Consider the following 18,718-nt stretch of genomic DNA (forward strand, 5'->3'; position numbering starts at 1 on the left):
ACATGATATATTTCACAAAATTCCTTTAACTTGGAATATATTTCAACTTATTGCATACCAAGCATACAGAATAAGCTTCAGACATTAACTTCCACAAAGATGATTTTGGGATCATTTAGTTTGGACTTTGTATATAACTGTTTATCCTGTCCCTACCTGTACCCACACTTAAAAATGTGTAAGATTTTAAAAGGCATTATACACATGAATCTACATGAAAGATTTTTTCCTTTGGAGTTTAAGGACTGAGCTTGTACTCATCAGGAACAAGCAAAAGGAGCTCTGGTGGTGCTGTGGACTGCAAGGTTAGGAGTTCAAACCCGCAATGCTTAGTGGGAGAAAGATGAGGCTGTGTGCTCCCACAAAGATTTACTTCGTGTTTGCTTCAGCAGCACATATGCTAAAATTGGAACGATACAGAGATTAGCATGGCCCCAGTGCAAGGACGAAATGCAAATTCATGAAGTGTTCCATATTTTTTAAAACTAATTACAAGCTTTTGTTTTTTTGGTCATTGGTTTTTTTGTTGTTGTTTTGCTCTGTCTTGTTTTCTGTGTATGTTATTATCTCTGCAGGACTATCTAGATAAAATAGGCCGGATAAACTATCTGGAGGAGAAAACAATGGGACCTACATTTGTGGAGGGGGGGAGGGTGAGAGTAAGGGGAGACAGGGAGGCGGGGGAAAGGAAGTGGGTTTACCAAACCCAGGGACAAGGGAACAACAAGTGATCCAAAATCGATGGTGAGGAGGGTGTAGGAGGTCTGGTAAGGCTTGATCAAGGGCAATGTAACCAAGAGGAATTACTGAAACTCAAATGAATGCTGAGCATGATAGTGGAACAAGAGTTAAGTCAAAGGAAATAGAGGAAAGGACTAGGAGGTAAATGGACATTTATAGAGGTCTAAATAATGGCATATACATGTAAACATATTTATGAGGATGGGGAAATAGATCTATGTGCATATATTTATAGATTTAGTATTAAGGTAACAGATGGACACTGGGCCTATACTCAAGTACTCCCTCAATGCAAGAATAGTTTGTGCTATTAAACTGGCATTCTGTGATGCTCACCTTCCTGACATGATTGCTGAAGACAAAGTGGGTATATAAGCAAATGTGAAGAAAGCTGATGGTGTCCAGCTACCAAAAGATAGTGTCTGGGGAAAAAAAAAAGATAGTGTCTGGGATCTTAAAGGCTTGAAGGTAAGCAAGTGGCCATCTAGCTCAGAAGCAATAAAGCCCACATAGAAGCACACCAGCCTGTGCGATCATGAGGTGTCGAAGGGATCAGGTATCAGGCATCAAAGAACAAAAAATCATATCATTGTGAATGATGGGGGGTGGGGGAGTGTGGGACTGAGTGGAGACCCAAAGGCTATCTGTAGGCAACTGGATATCACCTTACAGAAGGGTCACGGGGAGGAGACGAGCCAGTCAGGATGCAGTATAGCAACGATGAAACATACAACTTTCCTCAAGTTCTTTAATGCTTCCTCCTCCCCCTCCCCCCAACTATCATAATCCCAATTCTACCTTACAAATCCAGCTAGACCAGAGGATGTACACTGATACAGATAAGAACTGGAAACACAGAGAATTCAGGACAGATAAACCCCCCAGGACCAATAATGAGAGTAACCATACTAGGAGGGGAAGGGAAGGTAGAAAGGGGAACCCATCACAAGGATCTACATATAACCCCCTCCCGGGGGGATGGAGAACAGAAAGGTGGGTGAAGGGAGATATCGGAAAGTGTAAGACATGACAAAGTCATAATAATTAATAAGTTATGCTCTCTGCCCCTCCCTGGGAGACATTGCAGCTGACAAGACACATGGGACTACACTAGTGCCCTAAGTTGGAGAAGCCACGTGGCCCTACCCTGATGCAACCAGGCCTCTGAATCCGGAGAAGCCACAGAGAGACCCCTGCCAGCGCTGAGATGCTTACAAAGCCACTGGACCCAAAGACTTTCTACCTGCTGGCCTGTGATGGTCCTGCATTTGTCATCACTGCATGTGTTTCATGAGTCTGAGGAAGATTTTAGATTGGTATCGGGCTTAAGCACTTGGACTGGACTGGGTTAGGATGCTTTCTCAATGTTCAATTCTTCTGGTATATAAGCCTCTTTTTTTAAAAAAAATTAATAAGTTATCAAGGGTTTGTGGGGGTGAAGGGGCAGGGAGGGAGGGGAAAAATGAGGAGCTGATACCAAGGGTTCAAGTAGAAAGCAAATGTTTTGAGAATGATGATGGCAACAAAAGTACAAATGTGCTTGACACAATGGATATATGTATGGATTGTGATGAGTTATAAAAGCCCCCAATAAAATGATTTAAAAGAAAAAAATATATTTATTTCCTAGAAGCACTCTGTATTGGGATGGACTGATGGCAGTGGGCTGTCTGGTTTGGGAATAGGATTGTTAATTAGGGGAAGTTTTGTATGGATCCACACCATTTAAAAAAATTCTTCCTGTAAACTTGCTGAAAGCATACGCAGCAAGACAGGTTTGCATCCGCAGCGTTGCCACATAACGGCCAGGGACTTTGGTTAGAAGCTGTATGAATCTCTGGCTATCTATGAATCAGCGCCTCTGTATTTCAATATATATGTCTATATCTACATGGATGAATCAAAAGCCTTGCTACTAGGGTTCTGGGTCATACACACATCCAAACAAAATGTGTTTAAACATGCCTCTGCAATTAGTGGATGGCTACAACCAGATTCTATCTGCAACACAGTTGTCTTGGCCCCCTTAAGGTGCCTTTAAAAAAAAGGGTCCACTCAAAACAGTGGCTTCCAAGGGGATTCCTGGCAGAGAGGTCAGCTCAGAAGGTCTGGTTTTGGGGGGTTGGGGTGGTAAAGGGAGAGGCTGTAAAGGAGTCCAGGAAGAAAGAGTGTTTGGAAACTGATTGTGGTAGCAATTGTACAATTCTCCTCGATGTGATTGATCTGTGGAATGAGATGTAGTTTAACTCTCAAGTAATAATGATAAAGAAGGTTTCCAGCCACTGTCTTTTGTGTCCCACGGGCATGGATAAATGTGCTCGGAGGACACAGGACGATCACAGAGACTTAAGAAGAAGTGTGAAGAAAATGGAAAACTGCATTGGTGGGAAGGCAGGAAGTTGTGCTGAGGAAATATTTCCTATCAAGATAAAGCAACTGCTCATTTTTAATAGGAGCAAGGGCTCTCCTAGGGGAATGTCACCGGGAACCCTTACCCCATGTCTCCTATGATCCCGAGTGTGCTCCCCAAACCCAAAGCGCATTCCAAAGGAGCACGATGAGGCCGTCAACGACGCCCAACCTGCCATTCAGACGCGGCATAGACCAGAGGGCGGCATTTGTGGGCGGGGCTTATAAAGACGGACACACTGCCTGCAGAAGTGTACAGACTAGACGGAACGTAGGTTGTCAACCAGTAACTTTACATTTTGATACTTTTGTTTAGGAAAGGTTTCTCTGACTTTAGTTTTAACCTAACCTTATATATCAATATATAAAATAAGATCAGTACTTTTCCCCCTTTCACTACTTCAGTCTTTCTGTCGCCACATCTGCTCCTTCTCCTAACTAGTTACGATGAATCAATTTTTTAAAGGTTATTTTATAATCTCAGTGTACAGAGGGTTTTTCCTAGTTTTTGTTCTCTAGAGTAGTCAAACTAGGAAAGCAGATATTGTAACATACAAAACAGAGATTTATTTCAAGGGTACAGATTGTGGAGGGTGGAGGCTTGCCAAGTCCTGAAACAGTAAGTCAGATTGGCAGGAGGCTTCTCCTGCCTCACATGGCTGCACAGATGGACATGCCCCAAAGTGGTAGGTCAAGCAGAAGGCTGATGGCTCAAGTCCCAAGAACCAGAACTTAGAGGATGACACGCTGGATGCAGACCTGAGAGAAGGTGAGCTTTGACAGAGCATCTACGTATATTGAATGCAGGCCACACCCCTAAGAAAACTCCCCTTTCAACTGATTTGCTGCTTGTATCTGATCACAGAATGGAAGAGGAGTACATATTACCCACCAAACCATTGAGAACCAGGCCCGGCCAAGTAATGCCTTCCTTAACTATCACAGGTACATAAAATGGAATGGTTTCAATTTCTCCTCTAAAAAAAGGGTATTTTGTTGTGACAGTGGTTCAGTGTGTCTGAAAAGAGTTTCCCAAGCACCGATGAGGCTGCTCTCCTTGCCCGCAACAGACTCTCTCATGCTGTTAGCAGGTTCCTCTCCCTCGGTTCTTAAAGTCTTACTGAAAACGCAGGCCTTGCAGGTCCCCGATGCCACGCCCCACTGTTCTTCTTTCCCATCCTGCTGTCCCTGATTATATCCCCTTGAAGCTGTGTCCTTTCTTGTTTCTATCATCTTACAAGGGGCTACCCAAAAAATCCTGGATCCACCCCCACCCCAAAACAACCTTATCATCTTTACAAAACAACCTTATCATCTCCAAAGTACTCTCCGTTACACTTAATGCATCTGTCAAATCTGCAGTTCCATTCTTGGAAACATGTTTGGAGCTCATCTGTTTGGATGGCCGATAGCAACTCCCTCCCTCGTGTTGTTTTTTCTTCACCTCTTCTGCGTCGTCAGATCACTGTCCTTACAGGTCTTCTTTCACAGAAACAAAAAGAAGTCGCACGGAGTGAGGTCAGGCGAGTCGGGTGCCTGGGGCAAGAGAAGCATGCTGGGTTTTTGGCCCAAATCTGGTGCACTGAGATGGCTGCGTGAGCAGGTGTATTGTGTGATGGCAAAACCAGTCCCCCATCTGCCACAAATCAGGCCTTTTTTGTCGCACACTCTTATTGCAATGTTTTCAGGACCTCTAAATAGAAAGCTTGGTTAACAGTCTGACCTGGTGGAACGAACTCCAAATTCACTGAGTCAAAATGCCCGTCCATTTGAGAATTTGATGGACATCAGAATGAGGTTTGTCATCACTCGACAGTTCACCTTTTTGGAACGAGGAAACCACTGGCACACGAGTTTTTCCCACAGCGCTGTCCTTGTCAGCTTCATTCAACGTCAAACAGCTTCTACGGTATTTCCCCAAGCAGGGAGGACAATTTCACAGCCACACACTCACTGTTCTCCTTAAATCGGCCATCATTAGTAGGCACTGATGACACACTTATTTGTTTGTTTAAACTGGGACAACGTGGTCTTAGTCAAGATCTGAAATAAAATAACTTCCAGCATCTTCTATTGATCAATTGCTCTGTACACCTACCGTAATCAGCTGGTGTATAATTCAGAAGCTCAAAGTCCCAGTGTTTAAAGCAGGAGTAGCTCTGGTACATGTGAAATATTTCTGCGGTGAACTGTTGGCAAATGTCCCCTAGAAGGAAATACAAAGACTATCTGGTCAACAAAGCTTTCAGGAGATGTTCAAGGGGAAAGGAACGAAACCGAACCCGCTGCTGTTGAACCCATGCTGTAGGACAGGGTTCCAAAGCCACCGGTCATGGAAGCAGCCCCCGCCCATCTTTTCCCTAGAGAGCGGGGCCAGTCTTTCTGCAGGCAGCTGGGCACTTAACCGCCCCCCCCCACTAGGGCCCCTTTCCACGGGTCAAGGGCCCCTGCAAGTGAGGAGTAACTATTTTCCAGCACACTGAAATAATGTTTACCGTTATGATGCTCTCAGATCACGATATAATTTGATTATTTTTTAATGTATTTTAAAAATTATTTTACCTGCAGATAATCTTTAAACTTTAAACCAAAAACACCTCTGGAAATCTTCATAACACCAAAGAACAGTTTAGCTGGACTAGTCAAGAAAAAGGCGCCTTGAGCGTGATGCTCTTTTAAGAACTACCGTGCGGGTCAAATGGCAAAGGCACATGTTCACGGGGAGGAGCAACTGGGACAAGGGCAGTGAGGGTGGCTGAAGTCCACGTCACCACACAGCACATGCAGACACGCTTAAACTGGTGCTTCTGATCCAACAACTCTAAGATCAACTAAATTAAGGGGGTAAAAAGGCTGGAATCATTATAAACAAAAAAGTTAAATTTCTAAAAATTACTTTACTGACCTCCAGTAGTCCTTCCTGATGTCACCTCTAAAATCACATCATTTTTGTCACATTTCTCCTTTGGCACTAGGCTCTGGAAAAGCTGAAATGCAAAAATAAATAAATAAACCCGCATTGGTGTGTATTTCCTTTTAATACAGTGCATGAAGCGGTCACCTGCCAGCCCAAAAGTTGGCAATTCAAGCCCTCCAGCTGCCCCATGGGAAAACGACGCGGCAGTCTGCCTCCGACAGCAGCACGGCGTGGGAGCTCAGTGAGGCAGTTCTAACGGGCCACAAGGTCATGCACTGTGGGCCGAATAGACTCAACGACAAAGAGCTTATTTTTTTCCATAATGCTATTTTACTACTTCAAAAAAGATCCTGATAATTCTTAATTATTAAGAAATCAATAACACTAGCATCTCAATGAGGTCCTGTCCTAAAATGCTCTAATAAGTGTGACATTAGACCTAAAAGAAATGCCTGATTCGGGTTAACAAAGAGGTTTCTTGTCAGGATAGTCTTGTCAATGTTCTCTTATTATCTTAATTAACTCAAATGCAGACATTTAGATCAAAGTATAAAGTGCCCATTCAATTTTCTTCAGGCTTTGCTGCTGATAATTACGTCTCAACACTAGCTTCTTTCACTTAAAAGGGAGCAAAGCTTTGAACATCCTCATGTGGAGAAAATCAGCTTTTACTAATGCAATTGTTTGTTCTCTCCTGCCACAGACCACAGGAGAGCCCAGGCCTTGCCTTTCCACAGACTCACCGGGTTTTAAGAGCGCTGACCATGCCCATGATAAAGAACAATCTGAGCTTCTCATTAAAAAGGTAGGGGAGGGTATGCCAGTAAAGAAGGCCACTAAGCTTTCTCTTAGGAAGAGAAGGAATTTAAACATTACTGAAAATGGGCTTTCAACCCAGAACAAAAATATCATATCATTGTGAATAAGGTGGAGTGCGGAGAGAAGACCCAAAGCCCATCTGTAGGCAACTGGGCAGCCCCTTACAGAAGGGTTTCAGGGAGGAGAGGAGCCAGTCAAGGTGCAGTATAGCAACGATGAAACATGCAACTTTCCTCTAGTTCTTTAATGCCTCCTCCTCCCACTATCATGACCCCAATCCTACCTTACAAATCTGGCTAGACCAGAGCATGTACACAGGTACAGATAAGGACTGGAAGCACAGGGAATCCAGGACAGATAAACCCCTCAGGACCAATATTAAGAGTAGCCACACCACAAGGGGAAGGGGAAGGTGGAAGGAGAAAGGGGAAACCGATCACAATGATCTACCTTTAGCCCCCTCCAGGGGGATGGACAACAGAAAAGTGGGTAAAGGGAGACATCGGTCAGTGTAAGACATGAAAAAGTAATAATTTCTAAATTATCATGAGGGAGGGGAAAAATGAGGAGCTGATACCAACGGCTCAAGCAGAAAGAAATGTTTTGAAAATGATGATGGTAACAAATGTGCTTGACACGATGGATGGATGGTGATGTACGAGTTCCCAATAAAATGATTTGTTCAAATTAAAAAAAAGAAAATGGTCTTTCAGATCAAATTAAAAATACCTACTGGTCCTATCTCTCCAAGCCCAAAACACCAAACCAGTTGCTGTGAGGCTCCTTCCAAATCCTGGTGGCCGCATGTGTGCCAAACTACAACTGTGAGTTATAGGGTCCTCAATGGCTAATTTCTCAGACGTGGACCACCAGGCCTACCTTCAGAATGACCTCTGAAAACAACCATAATTCATAACTTATTGCGGGGTCATGAGGGTGGTGGGGGAGGGAGGGAACAAGGAGGAACTGTTGATGATGGCAAAACCTGTACAAATGTGCTTGATATAATTGATGTCTGGATTGTGATAAGAGCCCGAAAAAGATGATTAGAAAAAGTGACCTCTAGTCCCCGCAAACTCCTGACCGTTCAGTTCGAAGCCTAGCGCTTATCCATTGTGTCACCCGGGACCTTTCCTTACTGCCTACTTCTTTGGTTTTTTAAAAATATTCTATCTCTGCAGGAAATTATAGAGTTTTGTGAGAAAGTACTAGACTGAAAATCAGACACTCTGCTTCTATCTTTGATTAGCTGGTTAAGCAGTGACAAAAGTGACTGCCACCCCTATTCACCATCCCTGACCCCTCACAAAGCGCTCTCCTGGATTTCCTGAGCAGGGGGACTGAAGGTAAGAGGGTGAGTAACTGTGCACATATATTATCGTGGTGCAGTGGCCTATGGCTCTTCTAACCAGATCTTTTGGAACACTAACAAATGCTTAGGTGGGAAGATGCAAATAGGGTATATGAGACTCTGACATAGGGATTGGTCAGTTTTGCCATCAAGTTGAGTATAAAATGAACCATCTCAGAAGCAGGAATTGGGAATCTCATTGCCATCAAGAAAGATGGTCCTGTGGACCCTAAGATCCTGCACTGAACCGCCTCGCTCCAGGAGGCAGCCGTAACAGCAGAGGTGGCAGCAAAGGCAGGGGGCACTGAGAACACAGAGCACAGAGGTGGGACCGCCGACTCATGGAGTGAGCACAGCCAAATGTCTTAGGGAAGGAGGCTTTGCTGGCAGAATGGGTTGCCTCTAGGCACTTAAATTTAGGTAGCTGGGTTTGCTAACTCATGGAGCTAGAACTGAGCACCTATAAGCTGAGACTTCTGGTGGACTGATGTTTGTCAGCAGCACGAAAGAGCTTTGTAACCATTGCCCAAGTAGGTGAGAGGCCAACGGGCTGCAAGGCTCTGTTGCTAAGGGTCAGAGAGAGAAATGTTTCTATGGGCATGGCTGAAAAGAGGCACTCCTGACCAGGGAACACCTATTTCTGAATCTGCATTGTAACCTGTTATCTTGCATTAAAAAAATTATGAGCATCGTCTATGAGTTCTGTGTAGCCATTTCAATGGATTATAGAGCCAAGTTCTATAATGTGGGAGGGATGGATGGTCAGAATAAGGTAAAGATGGTTGGAGGGTAGAGGTGCGTCTGACCTTTGCCTCATCAGAATCAACCCTGAGGTGGCATGGAATTGAATTCTCCTGCCCCCTTATAGAGCAGAAGAGGTCAAATAGAATCCCCAATCCATTTTCGCAATTGTTTTTGTAGAAAAGTCATATTTTTAACATGAAGAAAAAGAAACTACCATCAAAATTTTTTGTTTCTATTCAGTTGTCTAGGAAATAAAACTGAAATTTTGGTTTTAGCATAACTGATAATACTTAAAAAACAAACACAGATTCAGTGCTCTCAAGTAAACTCCAAGTCACGGTGACCTTATAAGACAGAGTAGAATTGCTCTAGTGGGTTTTCAAGACTATAACTCCTTACAGAAGTTGAAAACCTCATCTTTCTCGAAAAGAGCAGCTGGTAGTTTCAAACTGCTGACCGTGTGGTTAGCAGCCTTATGTGTAACCCACTAGACCACCAGGGCTCCTAACTGGTAACATGGGCTGACATTAATGAAATATCACGAGTTGTGTGAGATCCTCATCTGCCAGACCCTTACTTGTTTAGGGGCCATGGAATCGATTCCAAATCTGTAGCAGCCCCATGTGACAGAGCCTAGCTCTGGGGGGGTTCTTGGGTGTTGTCATAGGGGAAGTCAGGTCTCTCTCTGGTAGTCACGGGTTCAGATCCTTACCAGACCTAACTAAAAACATGTGTAAACCAAATGTACCGACACTTACGAACTCGTCTATCCTATCCGGAGTATAAATTTGTAATCTTAAGACAATCACCAGAACTCCTCCTTTCTAGCACTGAAAAACCAAATCCTTTCCCCCATAGTGAAATAAGTTTCTTCACTGATATGAGTTCCCATAGTTGGCGATTGAATAGTTAGATGTATTTTATTTTTAGTGCTTGGGGTATTTATTTTATTGTTGATATCACCATCTCATTGTATAGCAAGTTATGGCATTGAGTTTGGATTAATTGCCTATTTCAAAGAAAACCTGACTTGCTGCCGTCTTGTAGAGTCCAGTCCCAGCTCACAGTGACCCCTATGTGTGAGCGCGGAACTACGATCCTTAGGTTCCCACGGCTGCGACCGTGGAAGCAGACAATCATGTCTTTCTTTCAAGGTGCTTCTGGGTGGCCTCGGACAGCCAATCTTTCATTAATAGCTGCAAAGTCTTAATAAACTACTCTGGAAAGTATTTTGAACATCTAAGTGTAGTTAAGTGAGAAAAATATTCATTTATTACAGAGAAGACAATAATGCTGGTGTTCAGAAAGTACGTCGAGCATAATCTAACAAGAACGAGCAGTATTCCTTGATAATAATGCGGTTGACATCAGACTGACTGTCTTCTAAAACGTACCTCATTGTATAACATGTTGAGTTTTTGATCAAGAGCTTCCCTTTCTTCAAGTGCAAGTCCTTGCAACTGCTTTTCATCTTGTTTAGTTAGACCTAAAAGCCAAAAATAATGGTGAAAGTTTCAAAATGCTGAAAACCTCTCAAACAGCCATTTAATCTTCACTCAGTAAACTTTTTTTCTGTCGTTTAAGGTAAGGAATTATGTAAAATGGGACAGAGTATTAACTAACAAGTATTAGTAAGCATGGCCAAAAAAATTCAATGATTAAAACAATATCTTCTTGCTCATAGGCTCTCTGGATATTAAAGGTTCAAGATCTGAAAATAAAGGTGAAATTGGTTTTCCTGAACACCAGGTTGATAGAGCATAAACTCTAGCTAATGGGCCTGAGTGGAGATGCCTAGGTGTTTAAAGTGAACTAATAATGCATATCCTTAGGCTTACTGTTTGATAATCATTACAATATATAATTCCACAGGTCTAAGAAATCTCTCAATTCTCTGTCCTTGAAATATCTTCATACATTAAACAGAAAATGTTGACAAATTCTGTTACTACACTTGGAATAGAAATTATTGAGAGAAAGCTTTAAGACACAGAACCCGAAGCACAAAGCTTTGTTACTCAGCTGAGGAGCAGTGTCATCCGGGTGTCTGACTCAGCCTACTTGGTTGAAGCCTCGCTCATGTTTGCTTCTGCGACCATGCCTTTCTCTAATGAGCATGCATCATACTGTAAGTATTTTCAAAATATAATCTCTCTGATTGTGCAAACCCTTTGGCAGGCAGTAACTATATTTTTGTGTCCCTGGTTGAAATTAAAGCTTCTAAATAGATAATATTGAGTTTTGAAGCCTCTTTAGAACTTCTTAGCAAGCATTACTGGGCGGCCAGTCACATAGTAGTTGATCTTGAGCAGTTGATCTTTATCCTTTTGAAGTGTATAGCTTATTATTTGTAAGCTTTTAAAAAACTCTGTTCAATAAACTCAAATTAAAAAGGCAATATTGTATTTGTACCTACATACACCCACCCCTCACTTAGTGACATAGTTAGGCTCCAAAGAACAGATCATACTGTGAAAGTTGTTGTGAAGCAAAAAATGGGGGATGACCATATCATATCACTCAGTGGAGGAGTACTATATTATTATATAATGGCCAAATTACATCATTACATATCTGCTAAACCGCTGAGCATCATGGCCCTTCCAACCTGACACACAACCTTCACCCTCATAGCCAACTTTACGCTCGTGTGCGCCTTGGAATTTATTCTGCCAGACAAGCATCGCTAGTGGTCCAAACAGTGGGGTAGATTTTTAAATGTGAGATGTCCAGTCATGAGACAGCTGATGAGTGAGCAGTGTGTATCTTTTACCTACTTTTACACATTGACTCTAATTCTTCAATTGCACGTTTGGCCTCCTGGATTTCTTGATAAATGGCTGCTAGTGGTGCTAACTCCTCATGTCTTTGGTTCCAGGACCTTCGATCACCTTCATTCACAGAGTTATGCTGTAAACACTGATCCAGTGTTTGGTACTCTTGGTTGAGATCCTCCATATATTTCTGGAATGCTTTATGCTTCCACAGTATTCTGGTGTCTTGATGCCAATATCTTCTGGGCCAAATCTTATTTAACAGAGAATAGAGGACGGGATTCCCGTTTTGTCTAAAAATCCACATTCTTGTGTTAAGATGTATCTGTCTAAACAGTTTACAAGGGATCTGGGTGTGCCATTGGTGGTAACCATTAAGAGGAGATTTAAAAAGCCAAACACATAGATGACGGTTCATCTCAGCATCTGAAATATAAAGAACACAATCTAATAAAGATTAAATCTATAGGCATATGGTATAAAAAGCTGGACGGAATTTCAAGAAATCACATTCAGTCCACTGCCTGAGCCAACTCCAAAAAGAGTCACAAAAGAAAATACCTCTCTTCAATCCTCTGAGTAATCAGATATTAAATAAGAGACAGCATTATTTCTTTAACGTCCCAACATATATAAATTACGAGGGCAAATAAGTGGTAATGTAACTAACAAATTTATTCAGACGATACGTTGTAGCAGCTATTTTCTAGAAAGTGTCCCTGATCTACACTTAAGTATGTGAACAAGTATGAAACAATTTAGCAAAAGTATGAAAACAATTTAGCAAAAGTATGAAACAATTTAGCAAATTTGGATCATTCACATATCTATAGATGTCTAATGCATGAAAGAAAAACTGATCATTCCCTCGCCTAATTCTTTCAGTTTAGGTCCAAAGAAGTGAGGAAAGTCAATCATGCACATGCTCATTTATTCAGCTGAACAGAAGCTGAGCCGGTATCAGAATGCAGTCACTTATAAAGGGCTCAGCCGAAATTTCAGGATCTCTCAGCAATCACCCCTCAAGTGCTGCCCGTTTAGTAGATAGCATCAGGGACGGAAACTCTAAATAGTAACAGGTCAAGGAAGTAAAAGACCTCATGGAAACAGGATAGTGTGATAATGACATTAAGTGAGAAAGTACAACTCCTAAAAATGATCCTTAGGTTTTCTTTTAAATCCTATAATATCTAGTATACATGTAAAAAGGTATATAACCAAATCACTATGAGCTGGAACCAACTCCATGGGAGTGGATTTTCTTGGTTATACACAGAACACAACTGTGTTATGAACCTTTCCAGAAGCAGACTGTCACATCTTCAGTCCAGAGTCCTGCTGTTATTTTAACTGCTGATCATCTGGTTAGCAGTCGAATGCTTAACTTACTGCACCATCAAGGTTCCTTAAAAGGTACCCCCCAAAACCAAACTCACTGTTGCTGAGTCAATGCCGACTCACAGTGACCTCATAAGACAGGGTAGAACTCTTTAGGGAGTAGAAAGCCCCTCTTTGTCCCTGGGGAGCAACTGGTGGTTTCAAACTGCTGATCTTGCAGTTAGAGGGCCAATGCGTAACCACTATGCTAACAGGGCTCCTTAAAAGGTATATAGAGTCCTAAACATGATATATAACACAGAAAAGTACCAAAACACTAATAAAATGATCTCTGGGTTATATTGTTATGCTTTTGCTTGATTTATTTTTCAGTGTATTCCAAGTCTTCAACACATAGAACACACATTCTTTTCTAAACAAAAAAATGGGTTACTTAAAAAAAATTACAGGTTAAGTCAAATAGGCTGTGTATTTAACTGTTCTCTTCCACTTCAATAGAGATAATCAAAATCAAACTGAAATACATAATATTACTGAGAAAAAAGGGAAAAGACAAGTTGCTCTAAGAAAATTGCCTTTCTCCTAAAACGCAGAAGTTTAAAGTAGAAGTGAGGGCCAAAATTGATCAGAATCAATATTTATATTCACCAGTGTTCATAGTACACTAATCATTTATTATTAGTACATTTGATCATCATAAATCTACTAACTTATTTAGCCATGGTGGTGAAGTGGTTACACTTACAACAAGGCCAGCAGCTCGAAAACTCCAGTCACTTCTCGGGAAAAAGAAGAGGCTATTTCTGCAGAGTTACAGTCTCGGAAACCCTTAGTTGAAGTTTTATCCAGTTCTGTCCGGTTGCCAGGGAGTGGACAGCACTAGAACCCGAATTATCCTCGAGGAAATAGAATATTCAGAATGGTCTCCAAAATAGTCGAAAATTGCAGGGTTCTTCCGATCAACTTTAAAATACGGAAATCACATTCAGAAAGAACAGTGGAAGAACGCAGCAAATCCCACAAATCTCTTACACTGCCCTAGGGGCTGCAGCGCCTGGGACAATAACAAAGTAAATGGAAGGCAAACAGTAACACAATTACCCAGAGCGACTCGGCCTCCACGCGTCAGACTGACAGCAAGCGCGCGCTGCCCCACAGGAGCAGCACGGGTTACCTATTCTGAGAATTTCAGCAGAAGAGCGGATGACCCGATCCCCTGACCCACTGCCCTGCAGTGGATTCCGAGTCGTAGCGCCCCGACCGGGCAGCGTAGAACGGCTCCGGACGACAGGACTGCCGATCTTTCTGGAAATGGACTGCCTCACCTCTCTCCCGCGGAGCCCGAGTCTTCGTGAGCGCCCGATGCCTGACCCACCGCACTACCGAGGATCCTTGATTCCTGAGGAAGGCTATCGGGCCACAAGAATAAAACTGGGGAAAGGACGCTTTGTGGTGGTTTTCTGTTTTAAGCACTTTCAGTAGCTACGAGAAACGAAGAAAGGACGTTAGGGGTGCTTACTGACACGGAACCGTCTGTGTGACCCGCTCCCATTTCAGGCCGACAGATCCACAGTCACTTTCACTTCCTGGTTCACTCCTTCCGGTGTCACACTCGGTCCCGGCTCGCAACCGGCCTCCAGAGAACTCGTCCCGGCTCCCAGGCGCCCCCGTGCGTGGTGATGGGAGAATGAGATGGACTACCATCCCCTGGCGCTGCCGCCAGGAATCCTGGGAGATGTAGTTTATCCCAGGCAGGCGTCAAGCACTCCCGCCTCCAAAAGGCGGTGCACCGTGGGCTTCCACAATACTGGGAACCCCAAAGAGGATTTCTCTGTAATTCTGGTGACGAGATCAAGATTGACAATATTTTATGTGAAGTATCCCATATTATGAACTTCCCAGGGATATCTTAGTAAATTGCGGCCACATATTTAGGAGTTAGCTCTAAGTGCAAAATAATAGTTAACATTTAATACCTACTTATCACATCCCAGAAACTATCTTAAATGCCTTACATCTCTTAATCCATTTATGCAACAATCCTATTTGCAGAAAAGAAAACTAAGACACAAAGATTAAGTGACCTGTCCAAGGTAGAAGAACTGGCAAATGACAGGCCTGGGCAGTCAGACTCAATGACATTGGCTAACACACATTTTGGTGTCTTAAAGGTTGGACTGGTTTCTGGCCACATTTGACCTGCTGATTAAAAAAAATGGCACCAGTTTTCCCCTATCAGCTCTAATTTTTTTGTCTTCCACTTTTTAATTCTATTATTTTCATTTTATTGTGGGCTCTTACGACCATTCATACATACATTGTGTCAAGCACATTTGTACATATGTTGCCATCATCCTTTTCAAAGCATTTCCTTTCTACTTGAGCCCTTGGTATCAACTCAATTCTTTCCTGCCCTCTACCCCACCCTCCCACCCTCAGAACCCTTGATAATTTATAAATTATTATTATTTTCATATCTTACACTGTCTGCTGTATCCTTTCACATTGATTATTACAATCAGTTATCCTTTCCTCCCCACCACCTTATGATATTGCTATTCCCGTTATTGTTCCTGGGAGGTTTATCTGTCCTGGGTCTGTATATTGAGAGCTCTTATCTCTACCAGTGTACATGGTCTGGTCTAGCCATAAAGTCACATACATATGTAAATATCTTTATGTATAACTACAGTGACATAGCTCTATGTACATATATTTATATGGTAAGTATTAAGGTAGCAGACAGCATTGGGTCTCTACTCAAGCACTCCCTCAGTGCAATAACCTGACACGCTGCGATACCTTCCCAACAGGATTGCTGAAGACAAAATGGGTGCATAAACAATGTAAAAAAAACTGATGGTGCCCAGCTATCAAAATATACAGATGGGGTACCAGCCTCCACAATTCAACAGGCCCAAAGCAGTTGTATAATTGAGGGGTAAAATTAAAAAGACATCAGACAAGATAAAGCATGTAAGCACTCACCTCCGGGACCATCATGGCTTCAGGAGCCAGATCCACGCAGAGAGACCCTATTTCCAACCAAGACTTATGTACACCCTAGGGGCATGCTAGTCCCCCTAATTATAGGTAACCACATGCATAACAGGAAGGGGTTGTACAATAGGCATCCGAGTGACAGGAAGGCATGCATGTACCAAGATAGGCGGGCTCTAGAGTCAAGATGGCAACCTAACCTTGGTTATCCCTGAGTTGGCTTGACCTTAGGAGTCTCTGGGCTCTCCTTCAGGAGAAAGCCATTATCCTTATCAGTAGGAGTGGGCTCCCCTTAGGATAGGACAGACAATAGGCCCTGATTGCCTTAGATGGCTGAAAACATTCAGGCAGATAACCTTTAAGCAGATGACCTACAATATCAGTAACCATGTGCTTGTAAACAGCACTTTAGGTTTGGCATTATTATGGGGAGACAACCTGGGGAGTAACTTTTCTGTTTCCCACAGATATAGTATCTGGGGTCTTAAAGGCCTGAGGATAAATAAACAAGCTGCCATCTAGCTTGGAAGCAACAAAGCCCACATGGAAGAAGCACACCAACCTGTGTAATCATGAGGTGTCCACAGGAATAGGTATCAGGCATCAGAAGACCCAAAACAACCATATCTATGTGAATGAGGGGGAGGGTGGAGCGGAGACTCAAAGGCCATCTGTAGATAAGTGGAAATCCCTTCACAGAAGGGTCACAAGGAAGGGATGAGCCAGGGTGCAGTATAACACCAATGACACATACAACATTCCTCTAGTCTGGTTCCTTAATGCCCCCCCTGCTGTCATGACCCCAGTTCTACCTTACAAATCTAGCTCTAATTTTTGAACCCATGCCATATAACAAGGTTTTCGCTGCTTGCCCATAAAAAAATCACTATTTTAGCCAGCCTGAGTTAGAAGAGTACACACTGAGTGTACAAATGTGCTTGACACAATGGATGGATGGATTGTGATAAGAGTTGTATGAGCCCCCAATAAAATGATTTAAAAAGAAAAGAAATGCATGCTGAGATTATTTAAAGTCGTTTTCATTGTACAAAATATTTAGGTCAAGTTATACTTCATATGGTGTCCTTTGATCCAAAGATCTAGTTGAACAGTACAAATAAATCAAGTTTCTACTTGGCTTTTCCTGAAAGAATCAGAGAACCATGGCCTCCTCAACCCTGGATAGTCTCGGGAGAAGAGATTGGTTTCAGCCAAAGCTGGAGTCATTGATCTCTTCTGAAAATGTTCAGAAACACCAAGAAGCAAATCCCAGCACACAAATCAATAACAGAGGATAGCTGGCAACACTTTGATTCTTGGAAGATCCATCTGCCTGCTTTCCGGTTCCCTGTGGTGAAGGCACTTTGATCTCATCCAGTAGGCTTCAGATTCTTGAGGCTGTCTTCATTGAGAGGATTGGAAATGGGCTGAGATTTTAAACAGGCATATGTACTATAGGGAACAAAACCCAGAAACCAAAGAATTATTTAGCAATTTAAGATGACAAATCCACTGTTGGTAATGCAACAGCGAAACAAAGGTTATTCTACTTGTGTTCTTACAAACTCTTCTCCCATGGAGAAGCTGGGCAGGAAGGGTGAAAAAGCAACTTTTTCTAAATGGAACTTTTCAATTTGGCTCCGAATTTTTTCTAAGCTTAAAAAAACAAAAACCAGAAAACGGAGAAATGTGCCATCTGCTGGTAGTATGAAACTCTGAGACCAAACCATATCAAACCTGTCATTTCCAACTCTGAAGACCCAAACCTCAAGGCACGAGGCCCCCAGGCAGAGGGAATGCCTCATGCTGTTCCCAGGGCTGTCATGCAGTTCCCAGAGCTGTCCTGCAGTTCCCAGGGCTGTGGAATCTTTGCAGAAGCGGAAGCCAGCCGAAGCCACATCTCCTTTCTGGTGCAGTGGCAAGAAACCTGTCCCTTGGAGGGTGAGCGCTTCGTCACTGTACCCCAGGACTCCTTTCACCAGTGACCCTGATTTTCAGAACCAGTTAAATTTAAGAAACCTTGAAAAGCTAAACTCCAAAAAATGCCTGCTCCAAACACCCCCCCCCCCCAACTCACTGCTCTTGAACAGCCACTGGCTCCGAGTGACCCTGTAAAGCAGAGAACTGCCCTCCTGTGTTTTCTGAGGCTGTAAAATCTTTACTGGAGCAGAAAACCTCACCATTCGTGATGTTCACCCTCCCACCTTGTGGTTCACAGCCCAAGGCAACCCATTGCTACTAAAGCTCCTCATTGGCCCCTTCCCCTGGGTTGGACTCAGCTTTGCTCACAAGCTATTTAGCATTGCCTTCTCCTTAGGAGCCCTGGTGGCATCGGGAGTGGTCACATGTAGGGCTGCTAACTGCTGCACCAGTCTCTCTGCAAGAGCAAGAGGCAGCTGTGTTTCTGAAAACAGCTTCAGAAGTACACAAGGGCATTTCTACCCCATCCTAGAGGGGCTGCTATGAGTCATAGTTGAACCATGGCAGTGAATGTTTGCTTTTGTTTTTCTTTGGCTTAGACATTCCATCTCCATCCCCCTAAATATTATACTAAATATTTTCTTGAATCATTTACTTTAGTTTAGAATTTCCCCCAATGAAAGTATTTAATAAAAATAAAGAACT

At 42.8% G+C, this 18,718-nt stretch overlaps 1 protein-coding gene and 1 non-coding gene across 5 annotated transcripts in view; one reads left to right on the forward strand and one right to left on the reverse strand.

Annotated features, from left to right (window-relative positions):
• The window catches only part of MTRF1 (mitochondrial translation release factor 1), a 44,080-nt gene extending 29,396 nt beyond the window's left edge, over nucleotides 1-14,684 (reverse strand). For 2 of the 4 annotated variants that reach the window (XM_075563016.1, XM_075563013.1), the window contains exons 1-5: nucleotides 14,419-14,667; nucleotides 11,759-12,181; nucleotides 10,376-10,467; nucleotides 6,056-6,137; nucleotides 5,249-5,356 (exon numbers count right to left, since the gene is read on the reverse strand). In XM_075563016.1, coding sequence (XP_075419131.1) covers nucleotides 5,249-5,356; nucleotides 6,056-6,137; nucleotides 10,376-10,467; nucleotides 11,759-12,173 — 697 coding nt within the window. In that variant the 5' untranslated portion in view covers nucleotides 12,174-12,181; nucleotides 14,419-14,667. Of the gene's footprint in view, nucleotides 1-5,248; nucleotides 5,357-6,055; nucleotides 6,138-10,375; nucleotides 10,468-11,758; nucleotides 12,182-14,194 lie in introns of all 4 variants that reach the window. The other 2 variants (XM_075563015.1, XM_075563014.1) reach the window with 2 other exon arrangements.
• On the forward strand, nucleotides 377-480 carry LOC142461924 (U6 spliceosomal RNA). Its single transcript, XR_012787091.1, has one exon. It is a non-coding gene; the product is annotated as a U6 spliceosomal RNA (small nuclear RNA).
• Nucleotides 14,685-18,718: the final 4,034 nt, after the last annotated feature.

Source organism: Tenrec ecaudatus, chromosome 11, assembly GCF_050624435.1.
Source record: "Tenrec ecaudatus isolate mTenEca1 chromosome 11, mTenEca1.hap1, whole genome shotgun sequence".
Lineage (NCBI taxonomy): Eukaryota > Metazoa > Chordata > Mammalia > Afrosoricida > Tenrecidae > Tenrec > Tenrec ecaudatus.